Consider the following 27,256-nt stretch of genomic DNA (forward strand, 5'->3'; position numbering starts at 1 on the left):
CGATACAATTTATGGGGTCATCATGTCAACGCTCTGACCCCATACAGCATGCACATTACCAACAGGTCATACTCTCATTACATAAATGTGGCAACAATGATGAAATCTAAGTATGTTTATATGGATCAATAATTAGAAATAAGCGTTTACGCACCGATTTTGGGCCAATTTCGGTCTATCTGAAATGACCTTAAGTGGGTATGGCGGAACACTTCACTTCAGATGGTCAGTGATGTCACCTGTACCGATACCTGCCAGGATCAGCAGGTATTCACAAGAACTGGAAAGGTGCACGATAACTGCCATGTGCCAGTATTAGAATACCTCCCGACTGCCTATGAAGCCCAGTACGTGACAGACCCCACTCACCTCTTGACGTGGAAGTGATTGTAACCAGAATATCCCATTCATATAGCTTAAACTAATTAACCACACACACACTAACAATAAACCAGAGGAGACGGTTAGGGCAATTTACTTTATTGCAACCAGGAAAAACTTACATGAGAGTTAGATTCCGACGGCCATGCCTGCTCCAGATTGAGCAGCGATCTCTAAAGTAGGTTGTTGTGAAAGACAGTTTTACAGAAAGAATAGATATGCATGCTGTGACATAGAGAAGGTATTGCTAACTAGTTCATCTTTTCTCGAGTGAAAAAAACTATATATAACACTGTCCCAGGGGAAAAATAATTGACTTATGAATGCAAAATATGTAAACAACATTCCTCCAAACCAGGCATGGTTGGATCATGGTGCATTCTGAACACAACTACAAATGAAAGCTAGATTTTGTTTTATTTCCTAAGCTTCAAAATGCTTGAAAATGATCTGGTGGGTGCAGACCTGGATGGAAAAAAAAAAAAATCACACCACCCTGACTGCAAGAATACACATGGTCAGCTCACTAGAAGCAAAGAACTGCAGGGCCCAATGCTCGGAATGAAAGAAAGGACGCAATTTCTAGACCTAATTAAACATCGATTATCTTGTGTGGTAGGTGTCGTTTATAATCCCACCTAATGCTAAAAAAAGGCAAGAACGTTTCGAACTGACAATGGAAAAAGTCCTAGCTATTATTTTGTCTGTGAAATAATGAAAATGGTTTCAGTGTAAGGTCAGTTATCACAGGAAAGCAATAGCACAAGATGAAAATGAAGAAGGGAGGTAATGCACAAGGTCAAGATAAGAGTTTGTACTGGAGGACAAGTCTAGAACACAAGATAGGACAGGCTTGAAGGAAATGTCAAGGTGCACAAAATACAGTAGATATACTTGCAGAACACAATGGAACTGATAACACTAGAAGGTTAAACACTTCTGCTAATTTTTTTGTCAATATTTTTGGTTGTTTTGGTAATTTTTTTTGTACTTTTTGTTTTCTCTTCATTATATTTTATAAGCTTTTACTTAAATGACAGAGATGGAACAAGAATCAGGGTTTGTAGACCTCTGTCCAGAGCTGGTATAGCATGGCCTTTGACTACACTTTTTAGCTATTAGTGTGGTTTTAACACCATTCGTGCTTAGGGGGCCTGCAATGCACTGCACTTACAGCGGTACCCCACCACATCCGAAGGTGTCAAAAGGAACCTAATCTAGCATGTGACTTTGCAATATTTAAGTGCTGATCTTACATGACAGACACTGCTTGCAACTGGGGGCAAGGGGATATGCTGCCCTCTTGCCTGGACAGACCACCATTACATGCAGCAATCTCCATGCCCCCAACCTCAACAGTGCTATCTTCATTATAAAGCCTCTTGATCCCATCATAGAAGTCATCAACTTCCATCTGCTCCACTTTCCTCTTTGTAGAGGCCTGTTTGCATGCAACAGGAGCCGTTAGATGCTGGTAGACGTAAGTTGCTCCCTTCATAAGAGATCCTGGTGTGCTTTTGCCCTTCTGGTGGACTCTGGGGCCTGGGACAGGGGAGGGACGGAATTGGTACTCTCCTCTGTTGCAGGTCAACAGTGTCCGGTTGAGGGGACTGTAGACATATACAGCATTGGGAGGCAAGGAAGCCTGCAGAGGAGAAAGGTGCCGTGATGCTTCTTCCCGACAGAGAAACAGCTGGGTGCTATCCATCTACGAGAAATCAGATTACATATATTAGCAATATTACAACACTCAGCAGTAGTGATGAGCGAGCGTACTTGCCACTGTTCGTTACTCTATTGAGCCTCAGAGTTTGAAAATGCTCGAGTTTCACATTGACTTCCATTATACTTGGAACTCGAGTCACGGCTGAAAACCCCGATGCTCAATTGAGTAGCGAGCAGTGGCGAGCACGCTCACCCATCACTACGCAACACAGATGAGTGTACTAGATAATTGGCAGCTTGTTTATGCTCTCAGTATATAGTAGAGACAGACGCAATTATTTCTGTGCTCTGTCATTTAAATGGAAGCAATGATCAGAAAATGACCAATTAATTACATCAGGGTTTTGTGTTCCATGTACTTAAAAAAATGTTTCCATGTTATTTTTTTCTCTATATCATAATTTTTAGAAAACAAAAATTAGTATTCTTCCAATTTTCCCACAGGCCAATTGGACCTTTTTTAAACTCAGATAATTTCTGTCCTTGTAGGAAGAGTTTTCAGAAGGCTCCTTATCATCAGAGGCAGGAATATAGTAACAAATAACACTGGTATACACAGCTAATAACACAGGATCCGCCAATCATTATAGTGATGTGACAGCTAACCCTGCTCCCTTCCCAATGCCATTTCTACATGATCCTTAGATGCTTCAACAAAAAAGATAGGCACATGGTCTGAGCTTTGTAGCTAATGTCTACGTGTTTTCTGAAACAACAGGAAATTAGTCTAAAAAATGTAGTGAGAAAATTGCAAGATTTGTACTTTTTATTTATAGCACAGTTTTTGATTTATTTAAAAAAAAACCAATATGAGATTATTCCAATATTCATAGTCATTGAGCAGTCCCCAAATTTTAACAAATCTTTACAGTTTTCAGCGCTTTACCTATCTAATATAGAGATCCAAATCCACTCTATAGACAGATTTAATAGATGTTTATATATATATACACACACATACACACACGCACACACAAACAGTGTTTCCCCCGAAAATAAGCCCTAGCACAAGCTTACAGGATTTTTGGAGTATGCTTGAAATATAAGTCCTCCTCCAAAAATAAGCCCTTGTTACAGTCATGGCTGGCGTGTGGGGGCGGGGGAATCAAACTGCAAAATTTCTCAGAGCCCAACTCTCTCATGGACCTCAGCAGTTTTATTCCAAAGTTAAGATTGTTTAAGGGCCTTTGAGGACTTCGCAGTCATGTGACATGATGTATGTAATTAAACGTCTCTTAATTGCAAGAGTCTAAAAGAAATGAACACGAGACAGGCTGGTATACAGGACTGGCATTTGGGGGAAGAAAGAGCAAGCTGGGCAATTTCACAGGGACACCATTCCGCTAGGGGCCCCAAAGTTTATATCCTGATGATAACACTGGTTCAGGACCTTTGTGACATCACGTCGTGTGACTAGGATGTCACCAAAAGGGTTTGGAGAGCTCCTATTAATGACCTGTAGCTCCCAGCTCCATTGACTTTAATGTAAGCAGGTTTTTTGGTGAATAACTAAAGCGCAGGGTTAAATTTATCCCTCAAAACATAGTCTATGATGTTCCCTGAGTTACATGAGGTGTCTGTGCAAAATTTTGTGATTATAAATGTGACGGTGCGGATTCCTTTAGCGGACACACACACACACACACATATATACACTCAGCTTTATATATTAGATACACACACACACACACACACACACACACACAATGTACTTAAATAAATCAAAATCCTATTCAAAGATAGACAACTATTGCCCATTTGGTAGATTTGATCACATCTATCCAATTGAGTTGAGGCCAGGACCCGGACCATGCTGCTTACCTGTGCAGATTGAAGCAATTTGATAGTAAGAGAGAGCCAATCAGGAAGCAATTTTTCCATGTCTAAGCTGAGAACAGCCAGTGCCAATATGGAGCCCTTGAACTGCAGAAGCTGGTGAGAGGCTATGCACTGTAGGAGCTGGCGGGTCAGCAGAGCTACGTGCTGTGACGGGTTCTCCTCAGGCATATTGTCTAACATTTGTTGGCTGGTTGTCAGAAGCATGGCATGGAACTAGGGGGAAGATGAGAAACAAGATGGTAACTGATAACATTCGGAAATATCAAGTTACTTTGTTACATAGTTTTTGTAAATTTCGGCTAGTTTAGTCATGTATCCAATCATGAACAAAAGATAATTTTTAAAGGTATATTAATAATGCAAAATCTATATATTTTTTTAGAATTGCCTATATTGCAAGGATATGAAATCCCTGTGAAAAAAATATATGGAGACTTTTAAAGGCAAATATATTTTTTAATTATTTGCATATTTGGCTAAAATCATTAGAGTTTCATTCACGTTTCTGGACCATGTGGCTTCGGCAGCCTCTATGTATCAAAGTACATAGGAGTTGGCAAAACATAGTTACTAGTGAATCCATTAGGGAGCTTGTTTTGAGAGTTTTTTCACTTTTTATCTTTCTTCTCCAGAACTCATGTACTCTGATTTAGGACCACAGCAAGGTTCTGCTCACCTTTCATAAATGGAGTCATAAATCAGTTTAAAAATTACGTTTAGTCATATAAGTGAAAAATTCTCCAGAAGAAGATCATACTCTTTCACATTCAGAAAAGCGTGTTATACAGACGTGTGTACCACAAAATGCACACAGAGAGCAAATGTACCCATTACAGCCAGTGTGCCAGGCCCAGCTGCTGAGCCTGCATCAAAGACTGAGACCCAACAATGAACCAGTACGCCCAAAGTCAGGAAGGGGTGCAAGTTTATACAAAAGCTTTACTTTACTGTGGATTGCATCAAAGAGGTGATTAATTACATGGTGTCTAGGCCTTTCCAACATTCATTAAAGTATAGGCTTTACTTTACAATATTCCAAATAAGACAGTTACTTAAAACTTAAGTTTACTTAAAACAGATTTACAATGTGAAGGAAATCCAAAGGTGTAGCCGTATGAAGGTCCCAGTTCAGCTTGTCCAGAATAATCCTTTCCATCCTGAGAATCTCAGCTGAAGAGCAGCCACAGGAACTTTCTTGAATCAAGACACCGAGGACTGGAATCTGCTGCAGGGGACACAATTCACAAACTCACTTGCTGTTGGAAGAACAAGTCTCTCCGATTAACCCCAAATCTTTTTCAGCGGGAAAAGGAGACACATGCAACACTTATGATCCTCTCACACCTTCAGCCACCACGCATAGTTGACATCTCGCTTCAGAAGACAATAGATTGTGGGTTAGGTGAACTGTAATATGATGTTTATGGCCAGCTTAAAGAAAAATAAAAACTACCAAAGAATTAATTGATACCTTTGTGAATTTTCTCCTGGCTTGTGCCCATCTGTCCTACAGGGACATTTAAAGGTACCGTCACACATAACGAGATCGCTAGCGAGATCGCAGCTGAGTCACGGTTTCCGTGACGCAGTAGCGATCCCGTTAGCGATCTTGTTATGTGTGACACCTACCAGCGATCAGGCCCCTGCTGTGAGATCTCTAGTCGTTGCAGAATGGTCCAGGCCATTTTCTTCAAAGGCGATGTCCTGCTGGGCAGGACACATCACTGTGTTTGACACTGTGTGATAGAGTAACAGTGACTGATGAGATCGTTATACAGGTCGCTACTGCGACCTGTATTGTTCCTGCATCGCTGGTAAGATCTGACTGTGTGACATCTCACCTGCGACCTCCCAGCGACTTACCAGCGATCCCCATCAGGTCGCATCGTTTTCGGGATCGCTGCTAAGTCGTTGTGTGTGACTGGGCCTTTAGACAAGAAGGGCCATAAAAAAGATTACTGGATACCAGTCCTAGTGAGGCTCTCAAATAAAGAAATTATATTTTTAGGAAAGTGGTACCTTTCATGTTACCAAGACAATATGATTACATTTTACCCAAGCAGGACAGATAATTAGCCAAGATGAGCAAATCAATTCACAGTAACCTGGTCCAGAGGCTATGTCCGTATTCTGTGGCTGACAGACAGAAGCCCAGTGGGCCACCTTCCACCTGCTGGAATCCCCGATGCTGCTTCTGATTTGTGGCATGACATCATTGTTGCAGCGTGATGCAGACTTGATGTCACACTAACCTGGCTAATCAAAAAGGAGATGGTGACACGTAGAAGACAATTCCCGGGGCTCCTGTCCATCAGCCACAGAATACTGATATGGTTGCTGGATTCTGGGTCCTGCAAATCGATTTACTCATGTAACAGAAATGAAGTAGAGTAACTTACTTCATCCTCCTCAACGGTTTTGGTAGCAAGGAAGAAGCAGCTGATTGCAATGCACCTTAGGTATTTTGGATGGGCCTGCCAATAAAGAAACAATAATTACCATCAATTGTTCATTAATTTTACTGCTTTATGTGAACTAGTTAAACAATTCTGGTTGTATCCCAGTAGTAGTACCATATTGGATTCAAAGGTTTGAAGGAAGCCTGCAACAAAGGTTTTTGCTCATAGTATGACATCATGTAATATAACGTTTTTTTAGCCAGGTACCAGTTATCCTCCCCTCCTTGCTCGCTTTCCTCTAATGGATGATTACATATTCAGGATGACCAAATGTCATCACAAAACAACTTTCTTTTATGATCAGGAAAAGCAAATCAGCCATTTCTCCAAGTCACAGGCATGCCCATGGACAGCTAAAGTAGAGTTATAGGGTGAGAACGGCACCAAACAACACCCCATATCTTAGCTTCATGGGCCAGTGATATCAAATAGGAAAGATATTGGGGATAACAGCAATGACACCCGATTTTTAGGTACCAAGTTAAAGGGGTATTCTCAACTTTGAATTTTATCCCCTATCTCAAGAACCGGGGCTCTGAAGTGAATCGCACAGTGGTCGATCATGGACACTGAAGCTTCATTCACTTATAATGGGACTGTTGTAGATAACCAAGCACTGCGTTTGACTGGTCTTTGGCACTCCCATAAGAAATAATGGAGCGGTAATGCACAAAATCGACCACTACTCCATGGATTGATGGGGCTCAGTATGCGTGGAGTCACAGCAGTCGGAGTCTCAGCGATTGGGAAGTTATCCTCTATCCTATGGATAGGAGATGACTTCCAAACTTGAGGATTCCACTTTAAGTTGTAAAAACCTTCATAGCAAACTATTACCCCTGACTTGTGGGACATGCTTTACTAATTATTTACTTGAAGGAATTAAGTGAAATGCATGAAGTTATCATTTGACAGGTAGATAAAGCGGATGCTGTTGTCATTCTACAGAAGGACATTTAAAAACTACAAAATGAGATGATGCTGAACGACAGAAGAACCTACTTGAAGTTAAAATCGGATCCTACATGTCTATTTAAAAAAGATCTATTTAAAATTGCTAAGTGAGGTTTTTCTACGGAGATTTTTAACCAAAAAGAAACAGAGTAATGGTCCAATGAGCATCTTGAAATGGCAATACTTCATTTCTTACCAAAAGTTTACAAAAGGTGATTTTCCCATCTCACAAATCACATACTCATTTTAGGGATCTGAACTGAATAAGTGACTTTCAATGAAGCAAAATAATTTCTATGTCGTATTTGAAGCCCACGGCTGGAAATACCATTTTGCAAGCAAAATCGAGTCACACACGTAATTATTAATAACCCAGTTGGTGAGGTCACCAGATTTAAATTGTTTATTTAAAGAAAACTACCAAACTGGAAGGCTGTTTGTCTGTGAGAGGTTACCCTGAAAGTACCATTGATCGAGCCAAAGATAGTGTTTTCCAAAAATCAGAATTCCCTATTGAAATACAAAAATAAAGATAGCTTCTCACAACAAATAGTTTTTTCACCACATTCAGTGATAATTTTTCTTCTGTTTGTAACATCAAACGTAAATTTCTTCCAGTTTTATATCGGGATCGTGTATTCACCAAAAGCCTGGAACCATCATTCAATGCGTTTCCAAAAACAGCCAAAACAATAGGAAATATATTATCTCTGTCTTTTTTTCTGAAAAAACATCAGCTAATGCAACAAAAAAGGGCTCCTATAAATTTATACATACAGTGGGTGCCTGCTGTTCAATAAATAAAAAACCTTTTCTTCTTTTTCCATTGGTACAAAGTATAATATATATCAGTATATTAATTGTAATACTTTTTTGTAATTTATCTAGCTTCATGTCATATATGTAAACTACAATATATAGGATGCACTACTGGCCCATGAAAAATCAGAACTAGGAGACATTTGTCAGATATTGGAAGCAAATCTCAAAATGTTTCATCAATTTTACTCCCATTTCTCAACAGTTCATGACTCAAATCCATCAGGTTTTTCCATGCAGGGAATTGAAAGGGTTGGTCCACCTGCATGCGGAGGAGATCATCGCAATTAATTATCTTAATGAAGACCAGAATTCCTTTTGGTTTAAATAAAATACAAGATTTATTTCTGCATTATTAAGTATATGATCGTATCCCCATCTATTACACATGTTCCCTAATTTGGAAATATATACATATGCTGAATGGGTATGACATAAAACATATATTTTTTTTTTTTGTTTCATAGTATCCAACTGTCATTGCTAAATGCTAAGTTCCCTCGTGATTGATACTGGATTTCCATCTGTTAACTCTTAATGAATTGATTGTCATTGTTTCAAGGTCCATTTTGATTGGTGTTTTTGTATTATATATCTGCTATGTTTTTTATGCTATGACTAAGAGCACACTGCGTACTCGAAACGCGTTTTATTCCGGTGTTCTAAATGTTGGCTATAATTTTTAATCTGTCCTAGAAAATAAATAAGAATTATTTTTTTTCACATATACTGGACTGCTAGACTTCTTTCACGATGCCGTACCGGTCTGTGCACCTGCCTCCTAGAAGAGCTGGCTGTTTCTCCAGGTTTTACTCCCCCAATTTACAGACTTGTATACAGACAATATTGCAGTACACTTAATAAAGTATGACAATAAATTAAACTAGTTTTTCTAAAATACTGCTGAATGCCAAGTTCCGATTCTGTATGTCACATAATCTATTAATTTGTAGATTTTTTAAAAGGTGATTACAAGTACATTATTAAGTACAGTAATATTTAAGTGAATCACGCCGTACGTTATTCAGTAGCATAGACAGTAATGTGAGTGATTACCTTTACGGAGGCCAGAAAACGATCCAAAATACTTATGGCCAGAGCAAGGGTTTCTGGATAAACATGGAACTGCTGTTTCAGTTCAGCTAGCCAGTGGATCACCTCTTCCCGCTGCTGTGGAGAAATAGCTGCATCCTATAATGAAGAATATAGAAAAGAAAAGAGAAAAAAAGGAGTCAATCCAGAACCGAATTTTAATCTCAAGTTTGATAGTCTACACTGAGTAACCCCTGTAAACTAATAAGTAATCCTTACAAGGTATACAATGTTAGTGTTGCAGGGAGCGGTTACAGTCTTCACTCACCTGCACGGCTCTCTATACTATGATGGACGGCTATAAGTAAGCCCTGGCATTCTGACTGACAGCTGTGTTCCAGGGTGTTCTTACAGTCGCTGCTCACAGAACAGTGAGCGACGACTAATTACAACGTGCTCGACCCCATTACTGAAAGCCAGTGGCTCCAGAGAGAAAATAAGTTAATTTTCTCCAAGCAGCCGCACTTTCACTAAGGCAGCTGGACAGCATTGTAAGACTATGTTCCGGTAGGTTAACCCAACATCTGCAGGTAAATACAGTTTTCCAAGGGGAGAGGTTCCCTTTAACACTAGAAGTCCCAGAGATGGGTCATTTAACATTTCTACAATTGAAACCCTATGGAACTCGAAATTCCTGGGACTTCTAGTGTTAAGAGAATGCAGTCCTACGACTGGTAGTATAGTATGATGCATTCACCGTGCAGTGCTTTCACCAACTCTGTTCTGTTACACCTTTAGCAATCCAAGACATTAAACAAAAATGCATGAAAAATTGACAAGAGTCAATGTTTAAATGAAGCAGGACACACAAAAATAGTTGTTTGGGGTTTTTTTTTTTACCCTGGAGGAGATTGCTACTGTCAGAGAAGTCTGGGTGGACAGTAGTGATTGACAGTGAACTAATCCCTTCTCTCTATTGAAATAAATAGGTTTTTGATGGAGTCACAAATAATAGTGATCTGCAATTTCATGTGCATAGTCAGGTAAACCTATAAAATTATGCATGTAGTTTATATGCATCTACATTCCCGTCAGAAGATACAATCATATGCATAAAATATGGCATATCAATAACAAATCTAAACTGGAAAAGCACATTAATGTAGTTACTACAGGATAAAAACAATATTGGCCCTTTATCTTATGGGTCCATAGGTTATCCGGCAGACAGCATGGCTCATGTGTGATGATAGGCATAAGTCATGTTTACACTGCAGTCAATCATGTGATGCCCCAGTCTCTATGCATTCTACAGGCAGACACGCAACGTACAACATTCTCACAGATCCATCTGTGCTTTCCTTGTGATACAGGCTGTGAGGAAAGATGGCCGCCTCATGAACTAGAAAAAGTACTTACATGAGCACAATAGTTATCGCTCCCAGGGATTAAGCAGGGACAACAACTCAGACTGGTTCAAGAAATATTGACTAGCACTGTAAAATGCAAGTCATAGAACCATATTACATACTATTGCCATTTCTAATGATGATATTGAGCGAGTTATGGTGGTAGAAACAGTCCAGGCTGAATGAGAGACAAAGGCCTCAGCTGTTCTGGCTAAGGGAAATACAAAATGAAGCATTCTGCTTTATCTACTATATTCACTCGTGGAAAATAGTTATTGCTGTACATGAGCCATATCAATTTTTTGTACTTTGCATCATGATGCCACATACAGCTAAGCCAGGCTAAGGTTCGGGAAGGACTGGGTCATTGCACCTACCAATGTCTCCTTAAGAAGTGTTTGGGTAGGGTATAGCAGTTTTCCCTGGTCGTCCCATGCAGGTTGAAGTGTTGAAATCCTTGGCTATCTAGAAATTGCCTAACCTTTAATTTCCCATCAGTCATTATATAATACATGTGTATAGCAAGGCATTTTGCTGGTTTGCAGACCAGCAATTACATACTAGGATATACCTGAAGTGGCTTACACTGGGGCAAAGTTTATGGCCAACTTTGTCTACATAAGGCCACGGCCTAAAAGGTTTAGTCATATACATACACTAGTTGTCAGAAATCCACGTCTGCTATACACATAAAAATGGCAGGTACGTAGTGAACATTTTTCTTTATCAAAAATTGTAAAAACTATCCATCCATGTCAATCTGTACTTTTTATATAGATGGTCCCTACTTCTGGCGGCTCACCTCCCATGTGCCCAGCTAGGCCTCAAATGAAATGGGGAGGAGATGGGAGCATAAGGTTTTAAATAATTATTAACCATTATCCCATTTCATTTGAGGCCTGGCTCGACACATAAAGAGGCAAGTCATTAGTTAGAGACCATCCATTTTGAATTACACCTTGTCATAGCTGGACGGCTTTTATGCTTTTTTTTCCCTCAAAAAATGTTAAATAAATACCTCACGTTTTTTATGCATATAGTTATAGTGGAAATCATGTATTCATTAATGCGTGTGCTTGTACATTGGCCACAGTATATGTGTATTAACCTGCATATTAATTTAATAGGAAAGGTGTGAGGGCCGTATTTTACTTTTTAGTGGCAATTTTATAGTGTCATTTCAGAACATTGATTAGTTTATTGTTCAAGGTAAACAGAAGTGCCCAGAGCCCAACTGAAATGCCACACAATGCCATGTTTGTTGGCCTATGGACATGACGCTTTACTATACAACTGTGCGTAGCAACAAGCTGCAGCAACGAATGTTTGTGGTTCACACGGTGTCTGCAGCACCATATACAAACTAATGTTTACTTCCCCCATCCCTTCATCAGACAACGAACAATCTCATAGTAATTTCATGCTTGGTAGTAAAAGGGAACTGTCATTCCGGAAATGGTGTGCAATATATGAACAATATATAAAGCTGAGAAGATTTAGGCTGCGTGCTCACAATCAGTGTTATTATCATTTTGGACGCAGTATGTTTTCGCTGTGTCCAAAACGCTGTATTGTATGCTACAAGTGGATGGATTTATGGAAATCTCAAGCCCAATATGCTTCTTTTAGATGCTCCATAAACTGATCTATGGCATGGCTTTCTGAGCCGCAGCATGTCAATGTATTCTTGCAGTGAAGCGAGAGTTCATTTTTTTTCTCATTAATGTATACTCTGCACCCCATCTTGACAGAAAAAAAACAGAAATGTAGAAATTTTTGCAAATTTATTAAGCAAGAAAAACTAAAATATCACATGGTCATAAGTATTCAGACCCTTTGCTTAGTATTGAGTAGAAGCACTCTTTTGAGCTAGTACAGCCATGAGTCTTCTTGGGAATGATGAAACAAGTCTTTCACACCTGGATTTGGGGATCCTCTGTCATTCTTCTTTGCAGATCCTCGCCAGTTCCGTCAGGTTGGATGGTGAACGTTGGTGGACAGCCATTTTCAGGTCTCTCCAGAGATGATCAATTGGGTTTAGGTCAGGACTCTGGCTGGGCCAGTCAAGAATGGTTGCCACTTCTTTGTTATTTTAGCTGTGTGCTTAGGTTCAATGTCTTGTTAGAAGGTGAATCTTCCGCCAAGTTTGAGGTCCAGAGAACTCTGGAAGAGGTTTTCTTCCAGGATATCTCTGTACTTGGCCGCATTCATCTTTCCTTCAATTGCAACCAGTCGTCCTGTCTCTGCAGCTGAAAAATACCCCCATAGCATGATGCTGCCACCACCATGTTTCACTGTTGGGATTGTATTGGGCAGGTGATGAGCAGTGCCTGGTTTTCTCCACACATACCGCTAAGAATTATCACCAAAAAGTTCTATCTTCATCTCATCAGATCAGAGAATCTTATTTCTCATAGTCTGGGAGTCCTTCATGTTCATGTGTTTTTTTACAAACTCTATGTGGGCTTTCATGTCTTGCACTGAGGAGTGGCTTCCGTTGGGCCACTCTGCCATAAAGGCCCAACTGGTGAAGGGCTGCAGTAATAGTTGACTTTGTGGAACTTTCTTCCATCTCCCTACTACATCTCTGGAGCTCAGCCACAGTGATCTTGCAGTTTTTCTGTACCTCTATCACCAAGGCTCTTCTCTCACAATTGCTCAGTTTGGCTGCACAGCCAGGTCTAGGAAGAGTTCTGGTGGTCCCATACTTCTTCCATTTAAGGATTATGGAGGCCACTGTGCACTTAGGAACCTTGCGTACTGCAGAAATTCTTTTGGAACCTTGGCCAGATCTGTGTCTTGTCACAATTCTATCTCTGAGCTGCTCCTTGAGCAGTTCCTTTGACCTCATGATTCTCATTTGGTCTGAAATGCACTATGTGCTGTGAGGTCTTATATAGACAGGTGTGTGCCTTTCCAAATCAAGTCCTATCAGTTTAATTAAAACACAGCTGGACTCCAATAAAGGAGTAAAACCATCTCAAGGAAGATCACAAGGAAATGGACAGAATGTGACTTAAATATGAGTGTCTGAGTGTCACAAACCACCGGGGGGGTCACTCAGAAATCCCCCGCGCTGGCTACCAGTACGTCACAATCGGGGGGTAACAAGTGGGGTCACCCCTCCTTTATACCTCCCGACCGACAGACAGAGCACGTGACGCGCTCTCTAGCGCCCCTCTTATAGTCAGGCCAATTATGGAATTGCCCGACAATAAGCAAGGAGGCCGCTATACTACTTATGCCGATTATTGAAGGGTCCCCGGTGAGAGTAGGGTATATATTCCCCCGACCTCCGCGGGCGGAATATATAATATCTTCCCGAATCTCACTGGCCTCCCCACAATAATCCTTGGCACAACTCGCTGCCACCAACCGCTTCACGGTAACTATTAGCCGAACACACAGACGTGGGATTCAAGATCGAGATAACAGAACAGCCCAAGATTAATTATATAATTTAATCAGCCTAAAGCACACTAGAAACTACAATATATACAATAGGGAATCTACAGAATATACATATGTCAGAGTACAGTTACAATCAAAGCATGGGTTACAAACAGGCATACACAGTTCCAGCAGTTACCTTGTTGCGTCTGGCCACAGGGGGGCGCTGTAACCAGGTTTCTAGGATCCTTCCCACAGATGTTTCCTACACGTGCCCCCAGCGAGAAGAACCCTGGAAAATGGCCGAAGTAGGGTTATCAACCTGGACAAATCCAGGTCCCCTCCTACCTTCGTGACCTCAGAGGGAGCACTGCTCCACCCCTGGCTGGAGTTATGGACAAAATCCACAACATGGAATATGGCCATAACTTGGCCTGGGAGCGTCGTAGGCGGACGCCAATGCTCTCATTGTGACAGTTATGAATTTAGCTACAGAACGAGGGGACTCATGACCTGTCTGCCAGTTCCCCATTGGCTGATATCACGCCTGGGGCATTTCCCAATGTCCTGCTCCCATAAAAAGGGTGTGCCGGCATCGTCCGCATGCAGAGACACCATTTTTATGGTTGCCATATTTATCGGAAATATGGCTTGCGAGATATGAACCATTTTTTACTGGAGTCGTTCTGTCTAGCTAGTTCCATAGCCTTGCTAATGAGATACAACTCTTGTTACAGGGTGACGGCAGGGAGTCATCCTGTGTCCATTGTTCCCACACCACCTCATCTCCATATCACAGGACATGGCCATGGAGGTGTAAGTGGAACACTGAGAACAAGAAGGGAGGGGGCACTGCCAGGGAGTGATGAGGGATTATGACTGGAGTCATAATTCATCTTCATATCCCGGGATTTGCCTCACACCTCCCCCCTTTTGAGGGCGCTAGGGGGCAGCACACTCCGGTGTTCCCCCGTGCGCCCGTCCGCGACCTCTCCTTGTCGGGACAGCCCGTCTGCGTTACCGTGGTCACGGCCCCTTTTGTGGCGAATGGTGAAGTTGTATTGCTGGAGCGCAAGGCTCCATCGCAACAATCGCCCATTCGTCCCAGAGACGGTGTGCAACCAGCTGAGGGGATTGTGGTCCGTCTCCACGATGAAGTGGCGCCCGTATAGATAGGGTTGCAGACGCTGCAGGGCCCACACTATGGCCAGGCACTCCTTCTCCATCGTGGAATAGGCAACTTCCCTTGGTAACAGCTTCCTGCTCAGGTACAAGACTGGGTGCTCTTGGCTCGCAGAGTCCACCTGGCTGAGCACCGCACCGAGGCCGAAGTCACTGGCGTCGGTCTGTACTACAAACGGCCGCGTGAAGTCGGCTGCCTGTAGCACGGGCGGGCTGGACAGGGCGTCCTTTAGGGCCCGGAAGGCTGTCTCGCAGTCCATTGTCCAATCGACTGCAGAGGGCAGCTTCTTCTTGGTGAGGTCCGTCAAGGGCTTTGCCAGGCTACTATAGCATGGAACAAACCTCCTATAGTACCCAGCGGTCCCCAAGAAGGACATCACCTGCTTCTTGGTCCTGGGGGTGGGCCAGGATGCGATGGCCTCCACTTTCTCAGGCTCGGGCTTCAGTGTTCCCCCGCCTACCCGGTGACCGAGGTACTGGACCTCGCTCATGGCCAGCTGACACTTGCCCGGCTTGATGGTCAAACCTGCCCGGTGGACCCACCTGAGCACCTGTGCTAGATGCTCTAGGTGATCTTCCCAGGTGGGACTGAAGACGGCAATGTCATCCAGGTACGCGGCCGCGTACCCTTCAAGTCCCTTGAGCAGGGTGTTGACCATCCGCTGGAAAGTGGCAGGGGCATTCCTCATCCCGAATGGCATCACCGTGGACTCGTACAGTCCAAATGGGGTAATAAAGGCAGAGCGTTCCCTGGCCTTGCGAGTCAGGGGGATCTGCCAATATCCCCGGCTCAGATCCATGATGGTCAGGTACTGAGCCCCGGCCAACTGATCGAGCAGGTCATCGATGCGTGGCATTGGGTACGCATCGGCGACCGTGACAGCATTGAGCCCCCTGTAGTCCACGCAGAACCGAGTGGTTCTGTCCTTCTTAGGGACGAGGACTACAGGCGAGGCCCAAGCGCTGTTGGATGCCTGGATCACCCCCAGCTTCAGCATCTCGTCAATCTCCTGGCGCATGTGTTGCTGCACCTCCAGGGAGACCCGATATGCTGAACGCCGGATCGGGGGATGATCCCCAGTGTCCACGTGATGGACAGCCAAGTCAGTCCTTCCGGGCTGGTTGGTAAACAACCCCCGGAAGGGGTGTAGGGTGGCCCACAGCTGGGACCGTTGGTCTTCCAAGAGCTGGTGGCCAACCTCCACATCCTCAATGGATCCGCCTGCCCTAACCTGGGCTAGCATATCCAAGAGGGTTTCCGCTTCTCCCTCCTCGGGCAGGTTGCACACGGGGAGCGCACATACCTCCCGCTCATGATGTGCCTTCATCATGTTCACATGGAAGGGCTTCCGCCTTCCACGGGCAGGGTCCAGGGTGACCAGGTACGTCACAGGGTTGAGCTGCTGGTACACGAGGTATGGGCCTTCCCAGGCTGCCTGAAGCTTGTCCTGTGGTACGGGGACCAGTACCCACACCTTTTGACCCACTTGGTAGGTCCTCTCACAAGCGTTCTGGTCGTACCAACGCTTCTGATCGGCCTGGGCTTGAGCCATATTGTCGTGTACCAGTTGCGTCAAGGCCTGCATTTTGTCCCGGAAGCGCATGACATACTCGATAACCGACACTCCAGGGGTGGCCAAATCCCCTTCCCAAGCCTCTTTCACCAGAGCCAGGGGGCCCCGCACACGTCGCCCGTACAGGAGCTCAAACGGTGAGAATCCTGTTGAGGCCTGTGGAACCTCCCGGTAAGCAAATAACAGGTGTGGGAGATACCGCTCCCAGTCACGCCCATGGGAGTCGACCAACATCTTAAGCATCTGCTTTAAGGTGCCATTGAACCGCTCGCACAGGCCATTAGTCTGTGGATGGTACGGGCTGGCCACCAGATGTCGCACCTGGACTTGCTTACAGAGGGCCTCCATCAGCTGGGACATGAATTGGGTCCCCCGGTCAGTGAGCATTTCCTGGGGAAAACCCACTCGGGAGAAAATCTCCAGCAATGCGGTGGCCACCTTGTCAGCCCGAATGGACGACAAGGCCACTGCTTCTGGGTACCGGGTGGCATAGTCCACTACCGTCAGTATGAAGCGTTTCCCGGAGCTGCTGGGGATGGCCAGCGGGCCGACCAGATCCACAGCCACCCTCCTGAAAGGCTCATCGATGATTGGCAGAGATACCAGTGGGGCTTTGGGGCGTGGCCCCGCCTTCCCCACTCTCTGACAGGTTTCACACGAACGGCAGTAGGCAGCCACATCGGCCCCCATTTTTGGCCAGTAGAAATGCTGGTTTAACCTGGCCTTGGTCTTAGCGATCCCTAGGTGTCCGGCCATCGGAATCTCATGTGCGATCCGCAACAACTCCGTCCGGAACGGATAGGGTACCACCAACTGTCGGTCCCTGGGCCACGCCTCCGGTGAACCCTGCTGGACCGTGGCCCGGTACAGCCGTCCTTGGTCCCAGACCACTCGCTCCGGGTCCGAGTCCGAGGGAGGCTGTGCCGCCTGCTCCTTAAGAGCTTTCAGGCTGTCGTCAGCTTCTAACGCTGCCTGAAACCCCTGACTAGATGTGGCCAGAATCGACGAGACTGTCACATCTTCAGTCAGTACCCCGGGACCTGTGTCCTGGCCTCCACCTGACTCGGCTGCCACTTGGTCAGAAGGGGAAGAGCTATCGGACCTCCGGGAGGCCCCTTGGCTTCCAGCACTCCCACTGCGGGTGACAGCGGCCACAGCCGCTGCGACCGTGGGTCGTGCCTGCTCCTCCTCCGTTCCTGACCAAGTCGCCGGTTCAGGCAGACCTACCTGGCTTCCTGACACCCCGGTTGTGGGGGAACCATGCACCGAGATCTTACCTGGGAGCACTTCCGCTCCTGGACCGGCCCCAATCTCACCTGCCTGTTCCCCTCCTGCAGCAACAGAACCCCGCTGTGAAATCTCTGGGGACCCCACATTTGCTGTGGTAGCCCCCACCCCACACACTGGTCCTCCCCCTGCAGCACCCTGCTCTCTGCTTATCCCTGCAGAGGGCAACAGATCCCAGCTCACAGGCTGATTACTTGTAGAGGCATTGTCACACCTTTCTCTGACCCCCTCCCCTGTCACAGCTGCAGCTGTGTGTGTGTCTATGGTGTCTGTGCAAGCAGAAATATCAGAGTTCACTCCCCCCTCTCTCACATCATTCATAGATAACACATTAACATTGTCAGGAGTCATGTCCGTACTGGCTGAAGGTTCAGCCCTTGGTGGGGGCCCAAACTGGGAGGTTATCTGCCCCAAATCTGTCCCAAGTAGCACGTTTGCGGGGATCCGATCAGTTACCCCCACCTCTCTCACCCCTCGCCCTGCGCCCCAGTCCACATAAATGTCAGCAACAGGCAGCGCCGGGTCAATGCCTCCAATCCCGGAGACAGCGAGGGTTTTTCCAGGGATCAAGTCTTGGGGGGACACCATCTCAGGCCGCACCAGAGTCACCTCCGAGGCGCTGTCTCGCAGTCCTATGGTCACAGACCGGCCGACGGTGACAGGTTGGAAGCTGTCCAGGGACCTACCACCACCCCCACCCACACAATACACCTTGGGCGGCCCTTGGGACGGGGACGGAGCCGGGGCCTTGGGACGCTGAGGGCACATGGCCTTGAAGTGTCCAGGTAGGTTGCACTGGTGGCACCGTCTTGGCTCTGCCACGGGCCTGGAGAGGGGAGTTGAGGGGGACACCCCCTGCAGTCTAGGGGCAGGTGGGGCAGTCGCAGAATTCATCTTACCCCCTCTCCAGGTGCTGCTGGTGGCTGCTCTCCTGGCTTCAGGAGCCCGATTGTTGGTGTAGTTGTGACGCCCTAGCAGCAGTCGGACTGCTCGGCAGACACTTTGATGAAAAACAAAAAGGTTTTTTACGGGGGAGAATATTTGTGACGCCACCTGCGGTGTGCGGTAATAAGGAATACCGCCGCTGCTGTATGGGAGTGCCGGGGCTGATGGTGTTGGGGCAGCCTGGTGGTGATTCCCTCCGCAGGTAGGGGCCCCGGGACTCAGGGTAGGGAATAGGTAGGAACAGCCTATATTGATATAGGGCCGGCAGGGCGCTGGGGAGCCAGGGTACTCACTCAGGTGTGATGACGCATTCAGTGGACACAGACTCTGAGGTAAACAAAGTCTCTTGGTACTGCTGCACTCGGTGACTGCACGTGCGGTGGTCCCTTTCAGTGATTCTGTGGTGGACTGGAGCCTTCCTCCATACACTGTATACTGTGTGTGTCCCTGGCCCCGTTGGCTTGAAACCTTCGGGTCCCGTCCCTCTTTTTAATTGGGACCTGCTCTTAGCAGCTGGCACGTGGGATTTTCTGTGACTGCTCTGTGTGGGAAGTCCTATCCCTCCGCTGTGCTGACGCCGCTAATCTCTGAGCCGTCAAGTACAGGCCACTGTCTGCGACCCAGCCAGGCTCTCCTCAGGGAGCTCTTAATCCCCAGGTCCTCTCTCTTTTTCAGTTACTACCAACTGTCTAACTGACTCCTCCCACCAGCCTGTCTGACTCATAGGTGGGCGGTTCCTTTCCCAGCTGGAACCACGCCCCTGGTGTGCCTGACAAGTGTAGTGTTTGGGTGACTAGGATTTGTGCTGTTAGTACAGAATCACTGTTGCGGACCCCGGAACCAAGGAGGGTGGGCCCTGCACCAAGGATAGAGAATAGTGCAGTTCCCTGTGACACCCTGGACTAGTCCAGGGGCGTCACATTCCCCCTTGGTTAAACGTAGCTCGTCCCCGAGCTACAGTGCACCCAGAGTGTTTATTTTTATCTGCAAAAAGTGAACATTTTAATAAGAAAAACATATCTATCCATCCCACGCAGGGGAGGCACTTGAACCCAACGTTTCACTTTCCCAATCCTTCATCCCACCCCCAAAGTTCCAAAAGGAGGCAAGCCACCGCTCCTGTTGGTGGTCAGACCTGGGCCATATGTCTCCCAGGTCTCTCCTCCACCTGTGTCTTCTCCTGTAGGTGGGGATGCAGTCCGTGGCTATGAATGGGAAATAACCATTTACAATAGCACCAGTTCGTGCTGGCTACCACCAGTCCTGTAGCCAAAGGTCCATTTTCAATAAAACTTATCATTGGTCGTCAAATCAGGTCATGAATCCAGGTAATTAAAATAAAATCAACATTCTTCTTATCAACACTCTATATCAACATGTCTTACATGACTATCTTTAGCATGGAAAATAGTAGAATTAAAAGCATGGAAAATACTAAACATTTTTAAATTTACTCTATATTTAGACTATTTACATTAGGGTAGAGTAGCCGGGTTCCGCTACCATTCCTCATCTCTGAACCTATGTGGGGGCTGACCAAAGTTCACACGGGTGGACCTTCTCAGCTCCTGGCTTCCCTCTAACCCTTGTACTGTGGTGTTTGCTACTACCTGTTCCCCACTACTGGTGCTAGGTGTTGTAGGTGGTAATCTACGTGTTCGTGGTGCTGGTATGGGTACTGCTCTAGGTGCAATGATTTCAGACCTCCTTGGTTCTGGTTCTTCCGCGGGTTGCGGGAATGTGAGTACAGGCACAATCACTGCTCCATTGTACATAGGCCAATCTTCCGGGAAGTCACCTAGGATGGTGTGGATCACTCTCTTCTTTTTCTCAGTCACTTGAGGTTGGGGCTGTTCTTCCTTCTGGATGTTCAGGGGTTCAGGGCACTTTTTCAAGTGGTCACGGGAAATTACAGCTGTGGTTCTTCCTTGGTCCTTGCTGACAAGACAGGTCTTCTGGTTGTTGAAATTGGAAGGCTGGACCACATATGGCTCTCTTTCCCACTGGTCGTCCAGTTTATGCATCTTTCTTTTTCTTTTTAAGACCACTTCTCCTGGTGAAAATGGAGGGGCTTGGGCTTGCTTGTTAAAGCTTCTTTCTTGCTTTTCCCTACTTTGGTCCAGATTCTCCTCGACATACTCTTGAATTTGCCTGTATTGAGCTCTACGCTTGGTATCCCAATCTGCATTTGGGGAATAAACTTCAGGCATCTCAACTTCCATCTCCAGATCCACTGGCAGTCTCCCAGGTCTAGCCCTCATGAGATAAGCGGGTGTGCATTTAGTGGAACTCACAGGAATACTATTGTACATGTCCACAAGATCTGGCAATTTTTCAGGCCACTCGTTCCGCTCCTCAAGGGGTAGAGTTTTCAGCAGGTTGATGACTACATAGTTCATCTTCTCACACATCCCATTTGTTTGTGCGTGGTAGGGGGCAGTGCGTATCTTCTTACACCCATACAATTTACAAAATTCCTGGAAGATTTCTGCTTCAAAAGCGGGACCTTGATCTGTTAGGACGTGATCTGGGTAACCGTGGGGTCTGCAGAAATGTGCCTGGAAAGCCTTCGCCGCAGTGCTGGCAGTTAGATCTTTGACAGGTACCACCACCAGGAATCTTGAATAGTGATCTACTATGGTGAGTGCATAGGTGTACCCATTCCTGCTTGGTGTGAGCTTGACGTGGTCTAAGGCAACGAGTTCTAGAGGCTGGGTAGTTACTATTGGTTGCAATGGCGCTCGCTGACTGGTGCTATCTTTTCTCCTTAATGTACATGGACCACAGTTCCTGCACCAAGCTTCTATGGTATCTCTCATCCCAGTCCAATAAAAGCGACTTCTCAGCAACATTTCCAACTTCTTCCAACCAAAGTGCCCAGCTCTATCATGATAGGCCTCCAACACCACTGGGGCATATGCTGTGGGTATTACTATCTGGCATATTCTCTCATGCGTTTTTGGATTAATGAGACTTCTGCACAACTTGCCTCCATGGAAACACAGACGACTTCTTTCTTTCCACAATTTCTTAGCTTCTTCTGGAGCATCTGGTTCAAGGTGTGAATCAGCCTCGGATATCAATGCCTTTATCAATCTGATTGCAGGGTCATTATCTTGGGCTTCTTGCCAACCATGGTGGGGCAATGGGTTGAAGGTCGCCTCTTGCTGATCACTATAATATCGGGGTTTCACTCTATCAGTAGGGCGATGGAAAGCAGGTATCTCAATCTCCTCCAGGTCATCTTCATGCCTCCCATCATCACACAACTGGGGCATCCTGGACAACGCATCAGCGTTAGCGTTCTTGCGACCAGCCCTGTACTTTATAGTGAAATCGTAATTTGCCAGTCGTGCTACCCACCGCTGCTCCAAAGCTCCAAGCTTCGCCGTGTCCAGGTGTGTCAACGGGTTATTGTCTGTATATACGGTGAATTTTGCAGAAGCCAGGTAATGCTTAAACTTTTCTGTCACTGCCCAAACAAGTGCTAAGAACTCCAGCTTGAAAGAACTATAGTTCTCAGGATTTCTTTCTGTTGGACGGAGTTTCCTGCTGGCATATGCAATCACCTTTTCCTTGCCATCCTGTACCTGGGATAGAACAGCTCCCAGCCCCACGTTGCTGGCATCAGTGTACAGCACAAATGGGAGGTTATAGTCAGGATATGCCAGAATCTCATCTCCTGTCAAAGCTGACTTCATCCACTTGAAGGACTTCTCCTGCTCCTCACCCCATGTGAATGGAGAGCCAGAAGTCTTGCCGTGCTTTCTTTGTCCGACTAGGAGATCTTGTAAGGGGGATGCCATCTTGGTATAGCCTTTCACGAACCTCCGGTAGTACCCCATCAATCCCAGGAATTGGCGCACCTCTTTGATGTTCTGAGGCCTGGGCCAGTTCTGGATAGCTGTGATTTTCTCAGGGTCCGGAGCCACACCTTCGGCACTTACCACATGCCCCAGGTATTGGACTTTGGGCTTCAGCAGGTGACATTTGGAGGGTTTTAGTTTCATCCCGTACCTGGAAAGGGCTTCAAATACTTCTGCCAGATGTCCCAGATGCTCCTCATAGGTCTTGGAATATACAATTACGTCGTCCAGGTACAGCAGGACAGTCTCGAAGTTGCAATGGCCTAAACAGCTCTCCATGAGTCGTTGAAACGTACCAGGTGCATTGCACAGCCCGAATGGCATGCTGTTAAATTCACATAATCCCATCGGGGTGGCAAAGGCGGTCTTCTCGCGATCCTCCTCAGCAACGGACACTTGCCAATAACCACTAGTGAGGTCAAGGGTAGAGAAGTAATTTGCAGATCTTAATGCAGTCAAGGACTCTTCAATTCTGGGCAGTGGATAGGCATCCTTATGTGTGATGTTGTTAATTCTCCTATAGTCCACGCACATCCTCATAGTGCCGTCTTTCTTCTTCACTAGGACTAGCGGGGCTGCCCAGGGGCTGCAACTATCACGGATGACCCCAGCCTCCTTCATACTTCTCAGCATGTCTTTGGCACACTGGTAGTGAGCAGGTGGTATGGGCCTATACCTTTCCTTTATAGGTGGATGAATGCCTGTGGGTATATGATGCTGAACCCCTTTCACCCTCCCAAAGTCTAATGGGTGTTTACTAAACACTTGCTCATACTCCTGAACCACCCTGTAGACCCCTTGTTTTTGATGTAGTGGAGTGGAGTCAGTACCTACATGTAACTCTTGACACCACTGTTCTTGCTGAATCTGGGAACTGTCTGTGGCTGACTGATCTGGTGTGGCTGAGGACTTTACTGTCTGGATGAAATTCTCACTCACAGTGTACAATTTGGCTATGGTAGCATACCTGGGCAGTCTAACCTCTTCCTCCCCGCAATTCAACACTCGCACGGGCACTCTCCCCTTACGGACATCGACTACCCCTCTGGCTGTCAGTACTGTAGACCAGTGCTCTGAAGGCAGGGCCTCTACCACTGCCTGGTAATTCTGTCCACGGGAGCCTACAGCTGCCCTGCACCATATCATCATCTCACTCCGTGGGGGCACTACCACAGGAGCTGCATCCATTACCCGTACACCGCCAATTTCCCCACCAGACAAATTTACCTGTTGCCTCTGCTGGAGGTCTCGAATCTCTCTTTGCAGGACCCTCTGGCGTCCCGTTCCTGCAGTTTCAGAGAGCTGTTGGAGAAGAAACAATACTTCCCCCATACAATTCTCAATAACATTAGTCCCCAAAATCATCTTAGGGTTCCGGTCACTAGGGTCATTCTGCACTACTATGAGTCCTTGGCGTGCTAACTCCACCCTGCCCACCTTGATGGTTACCTCCTTGAACCCGAGTTGTGTTACTGGTAAACCATTTACAGCATAAATGGTGAGGTCATTGTCCGGTGGGGCGAGTTCCTCAGTTGACCAGAATTTGGTATACAGTACTTGGGGTATAGTTGTTACCTGGGAGCCGGTATCAAGAAGTGCTGAAGTCGGAATCCCATCCAAGGTGATGGAAACGATGGTCCTTCCTCCAACATACCGCTCCCGCCAGTCTGCTGGGCCTTGTTGATTTAGTCCTGGGGAGTGGCCCTTGGCCCCAGGGGTGGCCCGTTTAAAGGACAATAACGGGCGTAGTGACCAGTCTTGTTGCACCTATAACAAACAAGGTTTTCATACCGGTCACGGTTCCTTCCTCTGTATGTCGAGGTCCTCCCTCTCATCCAAGGGACGTCATCTGGGCAGTTAGCAAGCTGGATCTTCTCCGCCGGCTTGGTCTTGGGCTTGAGCTGCATTGCCTCTAGGATCCTTGCAACATCACTGCTCAGCTGCTGCACCTGTAAAGACAAATCACTGGTATCGCCTGCAGGCGCTGCTGGGGTCTTTGGCTCTGGCAGTGCTCTAACAGGAGGTGGCACATGTAGAGGAGAAGTGCCGGCTTGCCAGGACATAGCAGGAGAATCAGTTGGCTCTAGGGTTTGCAAAGCCTTGATGGCTCGGTCTTTTAAAACAGCAAAGTCCATTGCAGGATATTCCAGAGTCCACAGCCGTAGCTGCTTGCGGTCCTCCACTGACCCCAGGCCTTGCAGAAACTGTTCAACAAGCACCTTGTTTCCTTCAGCTTCACTGATGGGAATGGTTAGTTTGAGAGTCCGTAGCGCTGATTGCAGCCTCAGAGCATAGTCTCTAATGCTTTCTTGTGGGCGCTGCTTGCAGTTGTAAAACTTTATCCGGAGTTCTGCCTCAGTGCGGTTTTCAAAGGAAAGTCGCAGACGTTCAAAAATGGCAGTTACTGAGGCCCGGTCCTGATCTGTCCAGGTCTCCGCCTCCAGCTCTGCGGCGCCTGATAACTGGCCGAGTAGTACAGACGCTTGCTGCCGGTCATTCATCCCAAACATATCCAGGAGTGTGCGGATTTTTCTTTTGAATCCTTGCAGAGTGTCAGGGGAACCATCATATTGTGGTAGCCAGGTAGCGCCTGGCACATACGGTAAAGTCATTGGCATTATCTGCGCGGTCGCTCGTGCGTCCATGTCACCTTGATCTTGAGGGGGAACTGCCGCTGCGCTCGCTTCACCCGGCGCCGACATCTTTCTATGCCCCCTTGGTTTTCAGCAGCAAGATGGCGGCAACTGAATTTTTTTTTTTTTTATTCACTTTGGGCTCAACAGTTTTGGAGAAGGCGCACGTCACCCAGGTTAGTGGGTCCAGTCCAATCCTGTTCGTGACGCCAAAAATCAATGTGTGACGCCCTAGCAGCAGTCGGACTGCTCGGCAGACACTTTGATGAAAAACAAAAAGGTTTTTTACGGGGGAGAATATTTGTGACGCCACCTGCGGTGTGCGGTAATAAGGAATACCGCCGCTGCTGTATGGGAGTGCCGGGGCTGATGGTGTTGGGGCAGCCTGGTGGTGATTCCCTCCGCAGGTAGGGGCCCCGGGACTCAGGGTAGGGAATAGGTAGGAACAGCCTATATTGATATAGGGCCGGCAGGGCGCTGGGGAGCCAGGGTACTCACTCAGGTGTGATGACGCATTCAGTGGACACAGACTCTGAGGTAAACAAAGTCTCTTGGTACTGCTGCACTCGGTGACTGCACGTGCGGTGGTCCCTTTCAGTGATTCTGTGGTGGACTGGAGCCTTCCTCCATACACTGTATACTGTGTGTGTCCCTGGCCCCGTTGGCTTGAAACCTTCGGGTCCCGTCCCTCTTTTTAATTGGGACCTGCTCTTAGCAGCTGGCACGTGGGATTTTCTGTGACTGCTCTGTGTGGGAAGTCCTATCCCTCCGCTGTGCTGACGCCGCTAATCTCTGAGCCGTCAAGTACAGGCCACTGTCTGCGACCCAGCCAGGCTCTCCTCAGGGAGCTCTTAATCCCCAGGTCCTCTCTCTTTTTCAGTTACTACCAACTGTCTAACTGACTCCTCCCACCAGCCTGTCTGACTCATAGGTGGGCGGTTCCTTTCCCAGCTGGAACCACGCCCCTGGTGTGCCTGACAAGTGTAGTGTTTGGGTGACTAGGATTTGTGCTGTTAGTACAGAATCACTGTTGCGGACCCCGGAACCAAGGAGGGTGGGCCCTGCACCAAGGATAGAGAATAGTGCAGTTCCCTGTGACACCCTGGACTAGTCCAGGGGCGTCACATAGTCATCGGCCAGGGCAGCTGTAGCCGTGGACCCCTTTGGCTTCTGGTCTCGGATGAACTGGCGGAGATCCTCAGGGCAGTTCCACAAGAGTTGCTCCGTGATGAACAAGTCCAGGATCTCCGGTCCGGTGGAAAGCTGCAGGCCTTGGGTCCAGTGGTCGGCAGCTCGGGCAAGTGCCCGCCTGTGGTCAGCCCAGGAGTCCTTTGGTCCCTTCTGTAGGCTCCGGAACTTCTTGCGGTAGGACTCTGGGGTGAGGTTGTACTGTTGGATCAGGGCCCGCTTGATGGTGTCGTAGCCCTGATCTGCCTCAGCAGGCAAGTCCCCAAGGATATCCAGGGCCTTACCCCTTAAACGGGGGGTCAGGTATTTGGCCCACTGCTCCTTGTCCAGATGGTGCTGCAAGCAAGTCCGTTCAAAAGCAGTCAAGAAAGAGTCCAAGTCTCCATCCTTCTCCAGCACTGGGAAGTCCTCAACACGGACCTTTGGAAGTTTGGTGTCTTGAAGGTCACGTGTGGCTGATGAGGGCCGGAGCTGAGCTAGCTGCAGCTGGTGGTCACGGTCTGCCTGTTGCCGTCGCTCCGCAGCCTCACGCTCTGCCTGGCGCTCTTCACGCGCTGCCTGCCGCTCTGCCCT

General features: G+C 46.9%; 1 protein-coding gene across 1 annotated transcript in view; it reads right to left on the reverse strand.

Moving 5' to 3' along the window:
- Positions 1-464: 464 nt before the first annotated feature.
- Positions 465-27,256, reverse strand: part of CCNI (cyclin I) — a 68,653-nt gene continuing 41,861 nt past the window's right edge. Inside the window, exons 3-7 of the mRNA XM_075352147.1 lie at positions 9,234-9,368; positions 6,345-6,419; positions 5,030-5,170; positions 3,928-4,158; positions 465-2,089 (exon numbers count right to left, since the gene is read on the reverse strand). Of these exons, the coding sequence (XP_075208262.1) occupies positions 1,634-2,089; positions 3,928-4,158; positions 5,030-5,170; positions 6,345-6,419; positions 9,234-9,368 (1,038 nt within the window). The 3' untranslated portion in view covers positions 465-1,633. The remainder of the gene's footprint in view (positions 2,090-3,927; positions 4,159-5,029; positions 5,171-6,344; positions 6,420-9,233; positions 9,369-27,256) is intronic.

This window comes from Anomaloglossus baeobatrachus, chromosome 1 (genome assembly GCF_048569485.1).
Source record: "Anomaloglossus baeobatrachus isolate aAnoBae1 chromosome 1, aAnoBae1.hap1, whole genome shotgun sequence".
Classification (NCBI taxonomy): Eukaryota; Metazoa; Chordata; class Amphibia; order Anura; family Aromobatidae; genus Anomaloglossus; species Anomaloglossus baeobatrachus.